Source organism: Penicillium subrubescens, assembly GCF_028828155.1.
Source record: "Penicillium subrubescens strain IBT 31985 chromosome Unknown utg000005l_segment0_segment0, whole genome shotgun sequence".
NCBI lineage: Eukaryota > Fungi > Ascomycota > Eurotiomycetes > Eurotiales > Aspergillaceae > Penicillium > Penicillium subrubescens.
The window spans coordinates 1623540-1636988 of NW_026643155.1; the positions used below are offsets into that span (position 1 = coordinate 1623540).

At 50.2% G+C, this 13449-nt stretch overlaps 5 protein-coding genes across 5 annotated transcripts; 2 read left to right on the plus strand and 3 right to left on the minus strand.

The window, feature by feature from the left end:
* Nucleotides 1–1856: 1856 nt before the first annotated feature.
* Nucleotides 1857–3845, plus strand: N7473_007097 (sigma-70 region 2 family protein; the record flags this gene model as incomplete). Its single annotated transcript, XM_057153037.1, has 1 exon — nt 1857–3845. One exon carries the CDS (start codon nt 1857–1859, stop codon nt 3843–3845), a length of 1989 nt encoding a protein of 662 aa, XP_057007375.1.
* A 196-nt stretch (nt 3846–4041) lies between these two features.
* On the minus strand, nt 4042–5225 carry N7473_007098 (uncharacterized protein; the record flags this gene model as incomplete). The annotated part of the gene is made up of 4 exons (XM_057153038.1): nt 4042–4219; nt 4284–4702; nt 4778–5056; nt 5121–5225. The coding sequence occupies 4 exons, from the start codon at nt 5223–5225 to the stop codon at nt 4042–4044; spliced, it is 981 nt and encodes a 326-aa protein (XP_057007376.1).
* A 791-nt stretch (nt 5226–6016) lies between these two features.
* On the minus strand, nt 6017–7515 carry N7473_007099 (uncharacterized protein; the record flags this gene model as incomplete). Its single annotated transcript, XM_057153039.1, has 5 exons — nt 6017–6634; nt 6777–6924; nt 6986–7088; nt 7145–7422; nt 7481–7515. The coding sequence occupies 5 exons, from the start codon at nt 7513–7515 to the stop codon at nt 6017–6019; spliced, it is 1182 nt and encodes a 393-aa protein (XP_057007377.1).
* Nucleotides 7516–8254: 739 nt separating this feature from the next.
* On the plus strand, nt 8255–9820 carry N7473_007100 (DUF1593 domain-containing protein; the record flags this gene model as incomplete). Its single annotated transcript, XM_057153040.1, has 2 exons — nt 8255–8563; nt 8627–9820. The coding sequence occupies 2 exons, from the start codon at nt 8255–8257 to the stop codon at nt 9818–9820; spliced, it is 1503 nt and encodes a 500-aa protein (XP_057007378.1).
* Nucleotides 9821–9902: 82 nt separating this feature from the next.
* Nucleotides 9903–12337, minus strand: N7473_007101 (sugar porter family MFS transporter). Its single transcript, XM_057153041.1, has 4 exons — nt 11565–12337; nt 11274–11476; nt 11125–11205; nt 9903–11073 (listed from the first exon to the last, which is right to left on the minus strand). The coding sequence occupies exons 1-4, from the start codon at nt 11737–11739 to the stop codon at nt 9943–9945; spliced, it is 1590 nt and encodes a 529-aa protein (XP_057007379.1). The 5' UTR covers nt 11740–12337; the 3' UTR covers nt 9903–9942.
* Between the last annotated feature and the right edge of the window lie 1112 nt (nt 12338–13449).

Sequence of the window (13449 nt, forward strand, 5' to 3'; positions counted from 1 at the left end):
ACAGTAGTCACCTTGTTCCACTTATTGTACTGTGAACTTCATTCACCGTTGGGACTTAATCATGCCCCGACGCTGTACCTGTTCATCCAATCTACGTTCTAGGTACTGGGCGATGATGTACTGGGAGAATGAGCTTCTGATGTCACGGTGGGATAGTGAGGTGTGCATAAGCAATAATAATGCAAATACGAGAACGAAGGATAAATTAATTACTGTGACTGCATGTCTCACACATAGCAAACACTAGTTTGCGCTGTTATGTAGATGAGCATTGTCAACATGGCACGTCCCCGTTCTATACAATGCACTTGTGCATATTGGGCTAAGAAGCGCGAGATACTTTCCCCAGTGTCGGCTTCTCCGGCAAATACTGTAGATGAAAGGAGGCGGACTCGGGAAATAGAAATCTGACGTCGAAGTGCATTGTAACAAAGGGCCTGGGCTTAGATAGTCTCAGCCCCGGAGGGATCATCCAAGACCATACTTAAGATGGTATGTCGCTGTGGAGACGCAGCGACAGATGTGGTAGGGTGGAGGAATGGCGGGGGATTTGGCAACGGGAGAATCGGATGGAGATCTTCATCACAGTAGGAACGCTAAGGGATTTAGGGTCACTTTAGTGCATGAGAACAGAGTTTGACCTGAGATGAGGCAACAAAACATTATTGGGGACTTGTCTATGCTCTTGTTGGAAGGCGATCATCATGCTGCTTTGCAATAATCATGGCATTCGAAGTGCTTTACTGGCTAAATCACAAGAATCCCCATTTATACAGCAGGAAAGTACATGATCAGTAGAATCCCATAAGTTTGAACCACCGAACGAAATACAGGATCATGCCACTGATCATATCTGGAAAATGAATCGAGAGACGTTGCCTCAGTCCACTAGGAAGATAATTTGACGGACAGGATGCTAAAGCGTATGTATCTAGACCATTTCTCCGATCTCTTAAATGAGAATTCTGAACCATGACGATATTTGTTAGGTATACTACGATCTTCGGACCTCGTGCAGAAGGTTTCGCCGATGATCTTGATCTTTCATCCTTGACGGACTCATGGAGAGCCGCAGTCCCTTTCGTGAAGATCTGGGGGCCATATTCGCCAATAGAAGTGATCTTGCTCCAGCGACCGTCGTCAGACGATCTCAGTCCATTGAAATCATGAATTTTGATGCCGATGGGGCAGTGATCAGATGCGAACTGCAGCAGAAGTTCAGCCGCTGAGATGCAGCTGACTCGACTTTGTTCGTCAGACTAACGCCTTATTCCTTGGCCCCCACTAACCCGCAACCGACTTGTCTCATTTGCTTATCCTTGAAGACCCCCATCGGCGATGCCAGGGGGGGGGGGGGGGGGGGATGAAACACACGTGTCGAGGCCAGCATAATGGACCCCTAGGCTAACTTGGTCTTAGCTTCCCCTTCGACTTTTCTCAACTCAGCATTTTGGACGAAATGGGGTCCAGTGGAGAGTCAAATTGGCCGTCCCAGTTGAATGAGCGAGCGCCCGGTGGAGCCCTTGGCTCTGCTGATTTTCACTTATCGTCAGATTCATCGCAACATTGGATGCCGTTTTATCACCACGGCTGACCTCCTTTCCTCCTGCATGTCTACTGTTCCTGGCTGTGCGAAAAGCCCAGCGTCATCGACTCTGTCCCGCCTCAGGGGGCGACCTCCCACTTCTTCCCTAATTCACTTCGTCCGCCAGCAAGTCGCGGCACCTTCAGTGCGCCTGTCGAGCTTCACAGACATTGGCTACATCCGATTTGCATCTGCACGGCGAGAGAGTACTGCTATATTGTGAACGGCTAGATTTCCAATGCGAACCCTCCATCCCTACCCCGCTTCAACCATGGCCGCATCAGACCAGGGGGCGTCCAACGCGGCAGAAGATTCTGCCAACACGAGATGGCAATTCATCGACGCTTCTGATAATAGTCGAAGCAACCTAACCCAGGTCAAACGCCATGTTATGCAAGAGTATATGCGCCAGAAGAAGGGGGGCTCCCGCAACAGCGAGAGTGAAGAAGATCAGAGTCGCCCCACTACTAAGCGTGGCCGACCAAAGAAGACCCGAGCTGCAAAACGCAGATCTACTAAAAAGACCGCCGAGAGCGATCAAAGCTCAAGTCAGCCAAAACTAGCCACAAAGAAGACAACTACCGCCAAGGAAGAAGATGCGCCCGCCGATAGCGAAGAAATCGGTCCAGATGACATCTCCGAGGCCATTGACGCTTTGGTGGCAGCTGACATTCCTGAGACGACTGTTGGTTTACCTTTTCGTACATCGCCTGTACGATCCCAAGAACTTCTATTTCAATCACATACCTTTATCGACAGATCTCCTCAGAGTCAAGGTCAAATCACAGACTTCAATAGTCTTGCAGCATGGTCTTCAAAACCCACTACACCTTTCGAGCTCACAAGGTCACCACGGACCATTCTGAGCGCAGCGCGGACGGATCCATTCAACACTCTTCCGCTGGAGCTAGATCTCGAAGGACAGAAGCTCTTCGACTTTTACGTGAATGAGATGCCTGCTTGTTCCTATGGGTCTCATTTTAGATCGGCCAAGGCCCACAACTGGTACATTCAAGTCTTCGTCCCAGAGGCAATGAAAGGGCCCGTGGCGTTTCAAAATACCATTCTAGTCCACGCTGCAAATACCTGGGCCTGGGTCCGTAATGAGACTGAGACCTCGAATACGCTCATACACCGAGACCGGGCGATCACAATGCTCCGTGAACATCTACATAATAACCCCAGGGACAATTCAGACGTCGCTATCATCTCCTGTTTGAGTGCTGCCGCGCTTGAAGATTTCGATCCCCGTCCCGGTCACAAGGAGATTAGCTGGGTCCATATGCGTGCAGCTCGCGAGATGATTCGATCGCGAGGAGGATCGATCGCCTTTGCAAATACTCGGCTGGGGATGTTGATCAATTGGCAAGATTATATCCTCTCCGGGTATGAAACACATGGACCGAGTTTTTTCTTCGAGCAACAACCACCTCCATCAACTTCCTTATCTCAACCTCCCCACTCATCATTTCAACCCTCTCAACACCCGCATTGCATGCCTTCACCTCCAGAATCTACACCCTCCGCATGCTCGGACACGGCGCCCGGAGAACCTGCTCCAGCCATCGCGCCTACCTCCATCCACACAAGCTCTCCAATTGATGAAATCCGACTCCAATGCGAAGAATTCCTCGACTTCCTCCGACGCTGCGAGCAACTCGCCCTTTACCAGAAAACAAACCCAGAAACTTGTGATGTTTCGCGGCATACAGCAGTCCAACAAACATCTCTTCTATACCAGATCCTAGCCGCCCCTCCTGGTGCTCGATTCACTGGCTCCGGAGACCGCAAACAAATGGTTGCCCGCCTATCTGCGCTGATGATGCTCAATGCTGCCCTGTGGGATTATCGATACTCACCCATTCACACTGGTACATTCCTCAAAACACTAGAACAGGCACTGGTCGACAGCGAAGTTAGTATGAGCGGCTCAGTCGAGGCAATTCTTCAGATCCTTCTCGAATGCAAAGATGGCCATACGGACACTTGGCCTGCAGTTCCAACAGAGCAGCTTCCAGATTTCACCCAATACTCTTCCACGGCGACGTCTCCATTTGCCCGTCCCTGGTTTGTCGGCCGTATGCTGAAGATCGCGAAACGATTGAGCGCCGACTCATGGTATCATGTGAATGATTTTCTTTTCTCATGTCTTACCCTGCAAGTACATGAATCATCCGTGTACCGTTGGGAGGCTGATTTGCGGCGAGAGATCCTCGATGCCCCATTGACAAGCTATATCATGCCTTCATTGCCAAGTTGACGACGTCAATTCTCTCTTATTAATCTATTCCACTGTACATAAGCCTACGGCTTTGCACTTTCAGGGACAGCATGTGAAGGATTCATTTTGATCATCTCTTGATTCGAGGTCCTTGCACTTTTTCTTCATTGTCAACGCTATACCCTCTATGATTCATGAAAACTATATAACAGTATACACACATCTTTACATCCCTCTAAGCGAAAATGCGAATTGGGTGGTTGGGCAAGTAATGACCAGGGTCATTGAAGCGCAGACCCTTATCCAACGCGGCAATAGACTGGATCTCATCGGCCGTCATATCGAAGCCCAGAACATCCAAGTTCTGAGCCAGACGAGACTGGTTGTTTGACTTAGGGATAACGGCAATGTTGCTATCACAAGATTACTATCAAAATACTTTCCAAAAAATCAATAATCAGGGAAATGGTGACATACCGCTGAGTAGCCCATCGCAAAAGAACCTGCGCAGGGGTAACATTATACTTAGCAGCAAGCACCTTAACTGGCTCCGCATCAAACAGCAACGTGATATCCTTGGCCTTCTCTGAGAACACAGCGGGCAACTCAACGAAAGACTGGGGCCCGAAGCTAGAGTATGCCGTCACGGCGATACCATTCTCCTGAGCAACCTTGACAAGCTCGCCCTGAACTAGATACGGGTGGTGCTCGATCTGCAGAGCCGAAAGCGGGTGGCGGGCGTAGCTGAGAATATCATAGATAGACTGTGCCTGGAAGTTGCTCACACCAATGCTGCGAGCGATACCGTTTTCGACGATTTCCTCCATAGCTTCCCAGGTTTCGCGGATAGGCACCTTGTCTGTCTCGACGGTGCCAGCGTCATCCATCCACCACGCCTGACAATTACCATTAGCAAATCGGCCATGGGTCTTAGAAAAAAAGGTACACATTCGGAGGGGATGTCAACGTACCGGGTACTGCCGCACAGCAGGATCAATATACTTCAACGCACAGGGGAAATGCATCAAGAACAAATCAATGTATCCAAGACCCCAAGTTTCATTCTGTTTCTTGGCCATAGCGAGCGCGTGCTCGCGACGGTGGTAGTTGTTCCATAGCTTGGTGGTGATGAAGATCTCCTCGCGGGTGACGAGGCCGTCGGCAATGGCGCGGCGGATTCCCTCGCCAGCCTCCTTTTCATTCTGGTAGTCGTAGGCGCCGTCGAACAATCTGTATCCGGCTTTGATGGCCTGTTGCATGTAAGAAAGTTGTTCCTTATGATTTATTTCAAATTTGAATCAAAGGAATGCTCACGTTGTAGACTGTGTCGGCGGCGGTTTCTTTGGGGACTTTCCACAAGCCGAAGCCCACGAGGGGCATTTCCTTGCCGGAGGCGAGAGTGATAGTTGACTTGACCATTTTGATTGTGAATGTGAGTGTAATTGAAACTTGAGTCTGAAGGTTGGACTAGGTGCCACAGGAATACGTCGATAAATAAGAAAGTCGACTTACCTACCCTTCGTCTTTTTTTTCAGACACAAGGCATTTGGTGGCTCCGATTACCCTATTGAAGGCGGGGTATTAAGCTCTGCTGTTATGATCACATCTAATTGTGGATCGGTTGTTTCGTCAACTGTATTGAGGTTATTTGGAAAGATTGTTGTGGCCTTGACCCTAATGGGTAAAGGTGGCTCGAACTGCCTAATTGTTGGGAAGTGGTTCTGACTGCCAATCTACAGCGACATTCTGGGGTTCCACGTGAGACATTCAATGACAAAGTTCAGTTATGGAAACGAGTCAACTGGCAATTGCTTCATAGTGTAAATCATAGCATCAATCATTTTTTTCGAAATCTTCTTAGTGATTAAGTATGCGACATAGACATTTGATTCTTCTCTTTGCGAGAGCTGCAGCTCGGGGAAGTGGGCAGAGGGCTTAAGTCTAATTCATCAGTTTAACCCCAGCTTCTTTTGAATTGTTTTGGGGGATATACTAGGAATTTTCCCGGAATCCTAGCTATTGACTAAAGGACGTTCTATGATAGTAGGTGGAACTATGTAGGACAGAAAAAGGTTCGTGATGGTAGGCATTTCCAAGGCGAATGCGGAAGTGAATTCAAATACGTATTTATCACTGATTCTCAGAGAGGCAGCATAGTTCATAGCAGTACAATTCCAGGCGGGCATTCAAAGTCGAGACGTTTTATCCTCTCAGATAGCAGCCTCCACATACTCAATCTCCTTATTCTTCTTTTCAGCCACATCCTCCTTGTCTTCAAGGTGCTGAATCTGAGCACCCAAACCAGTACACACATAGCCCTTAAACTCGCGTGTGGGAATCCTCTGCTGGAACTTCTCATCAAGCTCCTCCAGCGAGCGATCCTTAGTCTCAGGCAGGGAAAAGTACACAAACACCGTCGCAGCCACAGAGAAACCGCCATAGATGATCGCGGTACGATCTCCAATCGCAGCCTGCACGTAAGGATTGACAAAGTTGATCGGGACGGAGGTAACAAAACTACCCAGTGACGACAGGAGTAGAGTGTGCTCACGCAACTGACCAGTTCCGATCTCTCCACCGAGAATCCACACGCCAGGACCCCACGACAGACCGTAGAAGAAGTACCACAAGACCAGCATGGCAACGCAGCCGTTTTGGGTCATTGGGGAGAGAACGGAGTGACCATTCGCAGTGGTACCACCCACACCCAACATCATAGCTCCCATGATGAAAGCACCCAAAAACATGTCGGTGTGTCGACCAATTCCGTCAAAAGTGTAGAAGGAGATGACGTTGGCGACCAGTCCACATGCAATGAGGATGACATCCTATTTCAAGGGATCGGCAAAGCCCAGCTGCTTCATGAAGGTCACGATGAAGTTGTTGATGAAGGAGACTCCTTGAGCCTGTTGCAGGATTTGTAATCCCATGGTGACGATGGTTCGGGGCAAGTTAGGGTCCTTGAAGCACATTGTAGTTGGGTCCGTAGAGGTCTTTGATGGCTGCTTCGACCTCTTCAAACCGCCCTTGGTAAACTAGGAAACGCGGTGTCTCTGGCAGGAAGGGGTATGAGCAGGCGATTCCCAAGGGAACCATGAGTTGACAGGGAATGACGGTGCTAGTGTTAACAATTAGCACGTAGGCTCTTATTCTCCTTCATTGGATATCCAGGTACTTACAGATAAGCCCACTCGCTGGTCAAGTTCTGGCATAGATAAACAACGAGGGTACCCAGGAAGGACCCGAAAGTGTTCCAGAACGAGTATGCAGTCAAGAATGCACCTGTAAACGATTATGTTAGCCATTAAGACAAGCGCAAACAAAAAAGAATTGCATACCTCTAATCTTTGCAGGCGCACACTCCGACTGGTACATAGGAACCACATTGGAGGCGAGACCAATACCAGAGTAGGCCACAATGCGACCGACCACCAGCTGCCAGAAGGACGTAACAGTAAACGCCTCGAGAACAACACCCACGGTCAACATGGCCGCCATCACTAACAGCGTCGGCTTACGGCCCAGGTTCGAGCAAAGCCAAGGAGCAACCAGACAACCGATGATGATACCCGCAGAGCCCGTACCGGTACCAGCAGACTGTTTCTCGGACGGGATGCTATAGTCATTCTCGTCGGCGTTCCACGATCCATACTTCTTGCCAAAGGGCGACAGACCAAGAGGACCTGGAGTTGTCGAAGCCGAAGCCCATGACTCCCAGGGAGACAAAACATCCAATGAAGACCAGGCGGAGACTAAGCTCCTGGTAGAGGGCTGACTGCTTAATTCATTCGAACATTTACAATGACAATAGGACCCGGGGAATCAATAGAAAGCTACGAGAGAGCCCCCACAAGCGATGAAGGCGTCTTGGAACCGATGTGCCGGCTGGGTCTGCGTGTCTTATATACTACCTGCTAGCCGGTTGTTGCATATACCTGAGCATTCAAGCCCTCTCAATGTCTCAAGCTTTCCCGGTCCAATCCGACAACTTCTGGGGCAAAACACGGGGGGAATCTGGCAGACCCCGGGCCCCGCAACGCGAATGCATGGTCCGATTCCGGGACAAGAGACCGACTGACGAGTCCATCGTACCTGTGACGATGCAAGTACGCTTTTCGACAGAGCTTTCCCGGTCAATGATGCCGAATCAAAGGGCCGAAGTGGATCCTTAAGCCACGGCTAGTACAGTTCGGCGTTGAAGCTATTCGGGTCTCGGGCGGTTGCAACTGCTGAATTGGATAACTTCTTCGGCAGAACCCCGGCATCTCGCCGGGTCCACCACACTCGATTCCCCCACTCGGCCCAACGTGGGCGCTTGTGGCTCCAGTTGCGATTCCTGGAACCGTGCGGGGGTTAGGCTGAATTCAATCATTCAAATATGGAGGGATTTCACGAGTTGCTTCGAGTCTACTCACGTACATCCTCGTGCCTCCAGTGATCATCACACAATGGCCTCTCCTTCCCAGCTACAGACCTTCCAATCCAAGCCGCGGGTGTTCATCCTGAGCGACATCTCTAATGAGCCCGATGATGCGGAGTCGTTGGTGCGCTACCTCTTGTACGCGAATCAGTTCCGGACAGAGGGTCTGGTCGCGTGTACTTCGACATGGATGAAGAACAAGGTTTGTCCACAGGACATGCACAAAATTATTGATGGCTATGAGAAGGTCGTCGATAACCTCAATGCTCACGCCCACCCGAACGATCCTTACCCGACAGCAGAGTACTTGAGATCATTGATCAAGAAGGGTGCAGAGGTAAACATCTCGAACTTTGATCATTAGCTTTCATGCGCTCTAAATGCTAACGCAATGCTCTAGAGCTATGGCATGTCGGCAGTCGGCCCCAAGGTCCCCCTCAGCGAGGGCGGCGAACTCCTTCTCGAGCGCATCAAGGCACCCACAGACGACCCTCTCTGGATCCTCTGCTGGGGAGGAACCAACGTTCTTGCCTCTGTCCTTCTCAAGATCCATTTAACCCACTCCCTCGAGGACGCCGCCAAGCTGCGCTCTAAGTTGCGCGTGTACACCATCTCCGACCAGGACGATACTGGTGCTTGGATCCGTCACCATTGCCCCGACATCTTCTACATCTGCTCCGTCCACGGCTGGAACCAGTACGGCATGGCTGCATGGACTGGTATCTCCGGTGACGGATGGTACGGTTTCGACAAGGGCGGTCCCGACGGAACTAAGATTAGCAAGGAGTGGATTAAAGAGCACATTCAGATCGGTGATCTTGGCTCAACATATCCCGATTTCATGTTTATCCCCGAGGGCGATACCCCGACTTTCCTCTACCTTATTCAGAACGGTCTCGGCGTTCCCGAGCGGCCCGAGTTCGGATCCTGGGGTGGTCGCTACATTCCGACAAATATCAGTGACAAGGCTGGGCCTAATGGGCACTTTAGCGATACCGTGGATGAAGTGATTGGCAAGGATGGCAAACAGTACAAGTCGAACCAGGCGACTATCTGGCGCTGGCGCGATGCGTTCCAGAACGATTTTGCGGCTCGCATACAGTGGTCTCTGTTTTCGGAACTCGACAAGGCGAACCATCACCCCGTGGTTGATATCAATGGCAACACTGGTCTGGAACCGTTGCACTTTGAGCTCGAGGCGGGCGCGACATTCAAGCTTGACGCCTCTGCTTCGTATGATCCCGACCCGAACGACTCTCTTACTTTCAAGTGGTACCAGTACAGCGACCCGAGTGCTATTCAGTGGTCTGTTCAACACGAGGTTGGTCAGTTGGATATCAAGCCGCTGAATGAGGCCGGCAGTATTGTGGAGGTTACCCTCCCTCCGCATGAGAAGTGCTGCGTCGAGCTTATCAGTCGGGCGGCTGTGGCAAAGGGTCAGCTTTTGCATCTGGTGCTGGAGGTCAAGGATAATGGATCGCCTGCGCTGATCAGCTACCGCCGGGTTATCATTCAGGCCACGAATGAGAAGCTGCTGGGCGGCGGTGGTGGTGCTGATTCCATTGGTGATACCATGCGGGACATGGTCATCTAAAAGATTATAACTAGCCTGGGAAGCCTGTATGAATAAAAAGTAAAATAAAATCAATGAATATAGTACGCAATGAAGCTGGTGCTTTCTCAAGAATCGTATAATATGTGTTCATATTGTCTAAATTACACATCATCAATCTGTTTACTCCATGGTAACTTAGGCGAACATCCACTCCTACTACTCCAACTCCCCATAGTCGTCGGATGCATCGACAACGGATGAACCCCCTTATGCCTCAGATGTGCACTTGGCGGCTTCCACTCAGACTTGGGACTTCCAGAAACTACTTCAGTAACTTCAGGATCACCCTCACTAACCTGCCGACCAACAAAAACCTCCTCAACCTCTTCAAGAGACCGTCCAACCGTCTCTGGATACGCAAACCAAACCACAAAAGCAGCAACCCAATTAAACGCAACAAAACAATAAAAATACCGCGACCCAATCCTCGTCAACGCAATAGGCGAACACTGCGCAAAAATCAAACTCAAACTCCAATTCGTCGCCGTCGCCACACTCGCTCCCCTCGCCCGAATAGCCGTCGGAAAAATCTCAGACTGATAAATCCACGAAATCATTCCCAGCGCTGTAAAAAAGAGCGAGAAAACGAAGAACATGGAAATAGCCGCGCGCAACGCATCAGCGTTGGCACTGCTATCGCTGAAATCGACGTACCGCGCTAATGTCCCCTCAACACACATTGCCGCGCCCATACCCAGCAAAGACGGGATGAGTAACTTGCGTCGACCGACTTTATCGATGAATGTCATGAAAACGGTGTTCCAGAACTGCGCCAGTGCGCCCCAGACACCGATTATCATGAGCGAAGTTGACGTGGACAGACCTAGTGTTTTGTACAATCGCGGCCCGTAGTTTTGAATCACGTTTACGCCGGAACATTGTGTCATGGCTTGGAGACCGCATGCGAGGAGGATACGGTAGCGCCATTGGCGGGAGAGGAAGAGTTGCCGCCATGAGCGGACGACGAGGTGCTTTTCGTTGGCGACGCTTGTGTGGATTTGATTGAGCTCATGCTCGACTAGGTCCTGGTTTGATGCGGTTCTGTTTAGATGGAGACGGGTGAGGACTGCTCGACCGGCTTCTTCTTTGCCGTGTTCGATTAGCCAGCGCGGGGACTCGGGGAGAAACCAGATGCCGCAGACGAGGATGATGGCGGGTACTGTTTGAAAGGAGAGTGGGAAGCGCCAGGAGAAGTTGCCGCTGTGGAGGGAGCATCCGTAGCCGACCCATTGCTGGAAATATGATTAGAATGGGATTTTTAAAGAAGGGTGATCGCGACTTACGGCTACCATGATGCCCAGCCCAATCATCCACTGCTGCATACTGGCAAGCAAACCGCGAATGCGTGGCGGTGCAACCTCGCTCTTTTGTTCAGGTTAGTCTATGGATAGGGGGTAGGTCAATCGCAGGCTGATTCCAGTGATAAACATACACAGTAGACAGGAATAGTAGCCGACATAAGCCCAATTGCCCAGCCTGCGATGAATCGGCCAGCGATCAACATCGCGACGGTGACTGCACCACCCTGGAGGGCGGCCCCTAGCGTGGCTAGCAGTCCACCGATGAAGATAAGCATGCGGCGTCCGTAGAAGTCAGATATGTAGGGTGCCAGAAGGGACCCGACGATTGCACCTCCTGTTCGGCAAGATTAGTTTATGAGATTCGAGCTTGAGGGATTTTAATGCGAGAACATGGCATTAAACTACGGCATAGGGTGACACACCTGTATACGAAGAAACAATCCCTCCAGTAGCAGCATCCGATAACCCCGGCGAACCGAAATACCGCAAAAACGCATCCTGCTCGATACTCGACGAGATCACACCAGAGTCATAGCCGAATAAGAACGAGCCCAGCGCTGCAAAGGTGCAGCACAGCGTGACGAGAACATAAGCCATGATGCTATTTCATGAATGACCGAGGTTATGAATTCATGGCCAGCACGGAAATTCCCGGTTGAACAGGTAATCGTCCTAGAATCCAATCCTCGAAAGAGAGATCTGGATCGGCTGGGGTAATCAAGCGGGGAGATCAACCATACATATAAGTACAGTATAAGAAGTAATCGAAGGAGCAAAAAGATCGGCAATCAGTGACGATCGATCAAAACCGGGACCCATAAGTGAGCACTAAAAGTCTGGCAGTTGATGACTGATGAGTTTTCGCGGTCGCGAATAATGTGTATCCACTATTCCACCATGGGGAAAAGCGGGACGCGCCAAAGGGGGAAATCGATCGCGAATGACCTTTGCAGACAGGTTATTTTGCAATAATCGAGTTGGAAAGTTTGATAAAATGAAGATCATCAACTCTTTCAGGGCCAAAGGCACAAGAATGTCAGGCAAGACGTGAGGGGAGCTGGAGATCTGGACCTGAACCTGCTTTTCAGCTGAGCTCGCTAAAAGACTCCAATTTCCATAAACTTTTCTTCCTGCAGAATTGTAAAATGCCAAGTCGTTAGCGTAATCAGTACTACACCTTAAACGGCCCCCTTTTGTATTCCCCCTCTTTGGCTCTTGCTGACAGTCGCTGAACCCTTTGTTCTTCATCGCGTTTCACTTTTCGGGCGATGACAGCGAATGTTGGGTGCCCTGCAGGGCTGACGATGAGCTTAATTGATGATCCCCCTCCCCTTGTCGAAGCCAAACTAGGCGTTGGGGCGCAGATCGGTTTCACGCCACGGTTCTTGGCGAACAACCAGTTTGAACTTGGCCAAGTACAGTACTTCTCATCCCATTGATTAGCAGTGAATTTTTAGACATGTATGGTCGACGCCATACTGTAGTCATCTCCATTCCTCATCGTAAGATCATGTTGACAGGCCGTTTCAGAATACGGCGCATATCAGCCACCCCCGCGTGGAAGTGGGCGTTGACATTCCTGGGCGCGTCACAGGAGGGAGCCTAAGCAATAAGCACTATCTGGCAGGTTGAAGTTCTTCCTCCTCTGCATGACTGATCCCTTCGTGCCTGGCATGATCGAGGGGCGCGTCTTGGATGCCAGTTCGCGTCGCAGTGATTGCAGTGAGGAGTTGGAGATTCTGCAGTATGGGAATTTGTAGTCGCCGGGTGGAGAGAACGCTGTGGTAAGCACTAGGGGAGTGCATGATGGACTGGAATCGATTTGGCTGTTGTCAATTATCGATTAGGCTGAATGCACCAGTTTTAACCATACATCTATGCTAAGAAGCTGCTCAATTTCGGGCATATCAGGTATTTCTTCGGCAATGTCGCCGTTGTCAGGTGTGGTGAGCCTTCAGCCCTGACAAAAGCAATGGGTTGAGTCATGTACTGTTCTCTCTGGGCCGAATATAATACTGCTAGGATTATAAATGATATCACGGCCTTCTCAAGGACCTCTATGAATATGGATTGAACCGATTACGATCGATCTCATAGGGATCTAGAAGTATACACGCAATACGCACATAAGTCGACCCTACTAGCTCCAAGGCTTGGACTCCGTCCTGCCTACTTGCAAACATTTCAAGAGATGCCACATCTCAATCCCCTCTCTGTCCTCTATTTCAATACCTCTTGGAAGGTAGAGAAACTATTTCACACGGGCTCCCTCGGTCGGCATAGTACAACTTACAGCCATACTTCTAC

What these genes read in the sequence shown, in the direction of transcription:
- N7473_007101 (XM_057153041.1), bottom strand. Translation starts at nt 11,739, where the DNA reads ATGGCTTATGTTCTCGTCACGCTGTGCTGCACCTTTGCAGCGCTGGGC. An exon ending in GATTGTTTCTTCGTATACAG is followed by an intron (nt 11,477 to 11,564) that starts GTGTGTCACCCT and finishes CTTGCCGAACAG; the next exon opens with GAGGTGCAATCGTCGGGTCC. An exon ending in CTACTATTCCTGTCTACTGT is followed by an intron (nt 11,206 to 11,273) that starts GTATGTTTATCA and finishes CCTGAACAAAAG; the next exon opens with AGCGAGGTTGCACCGCCACG.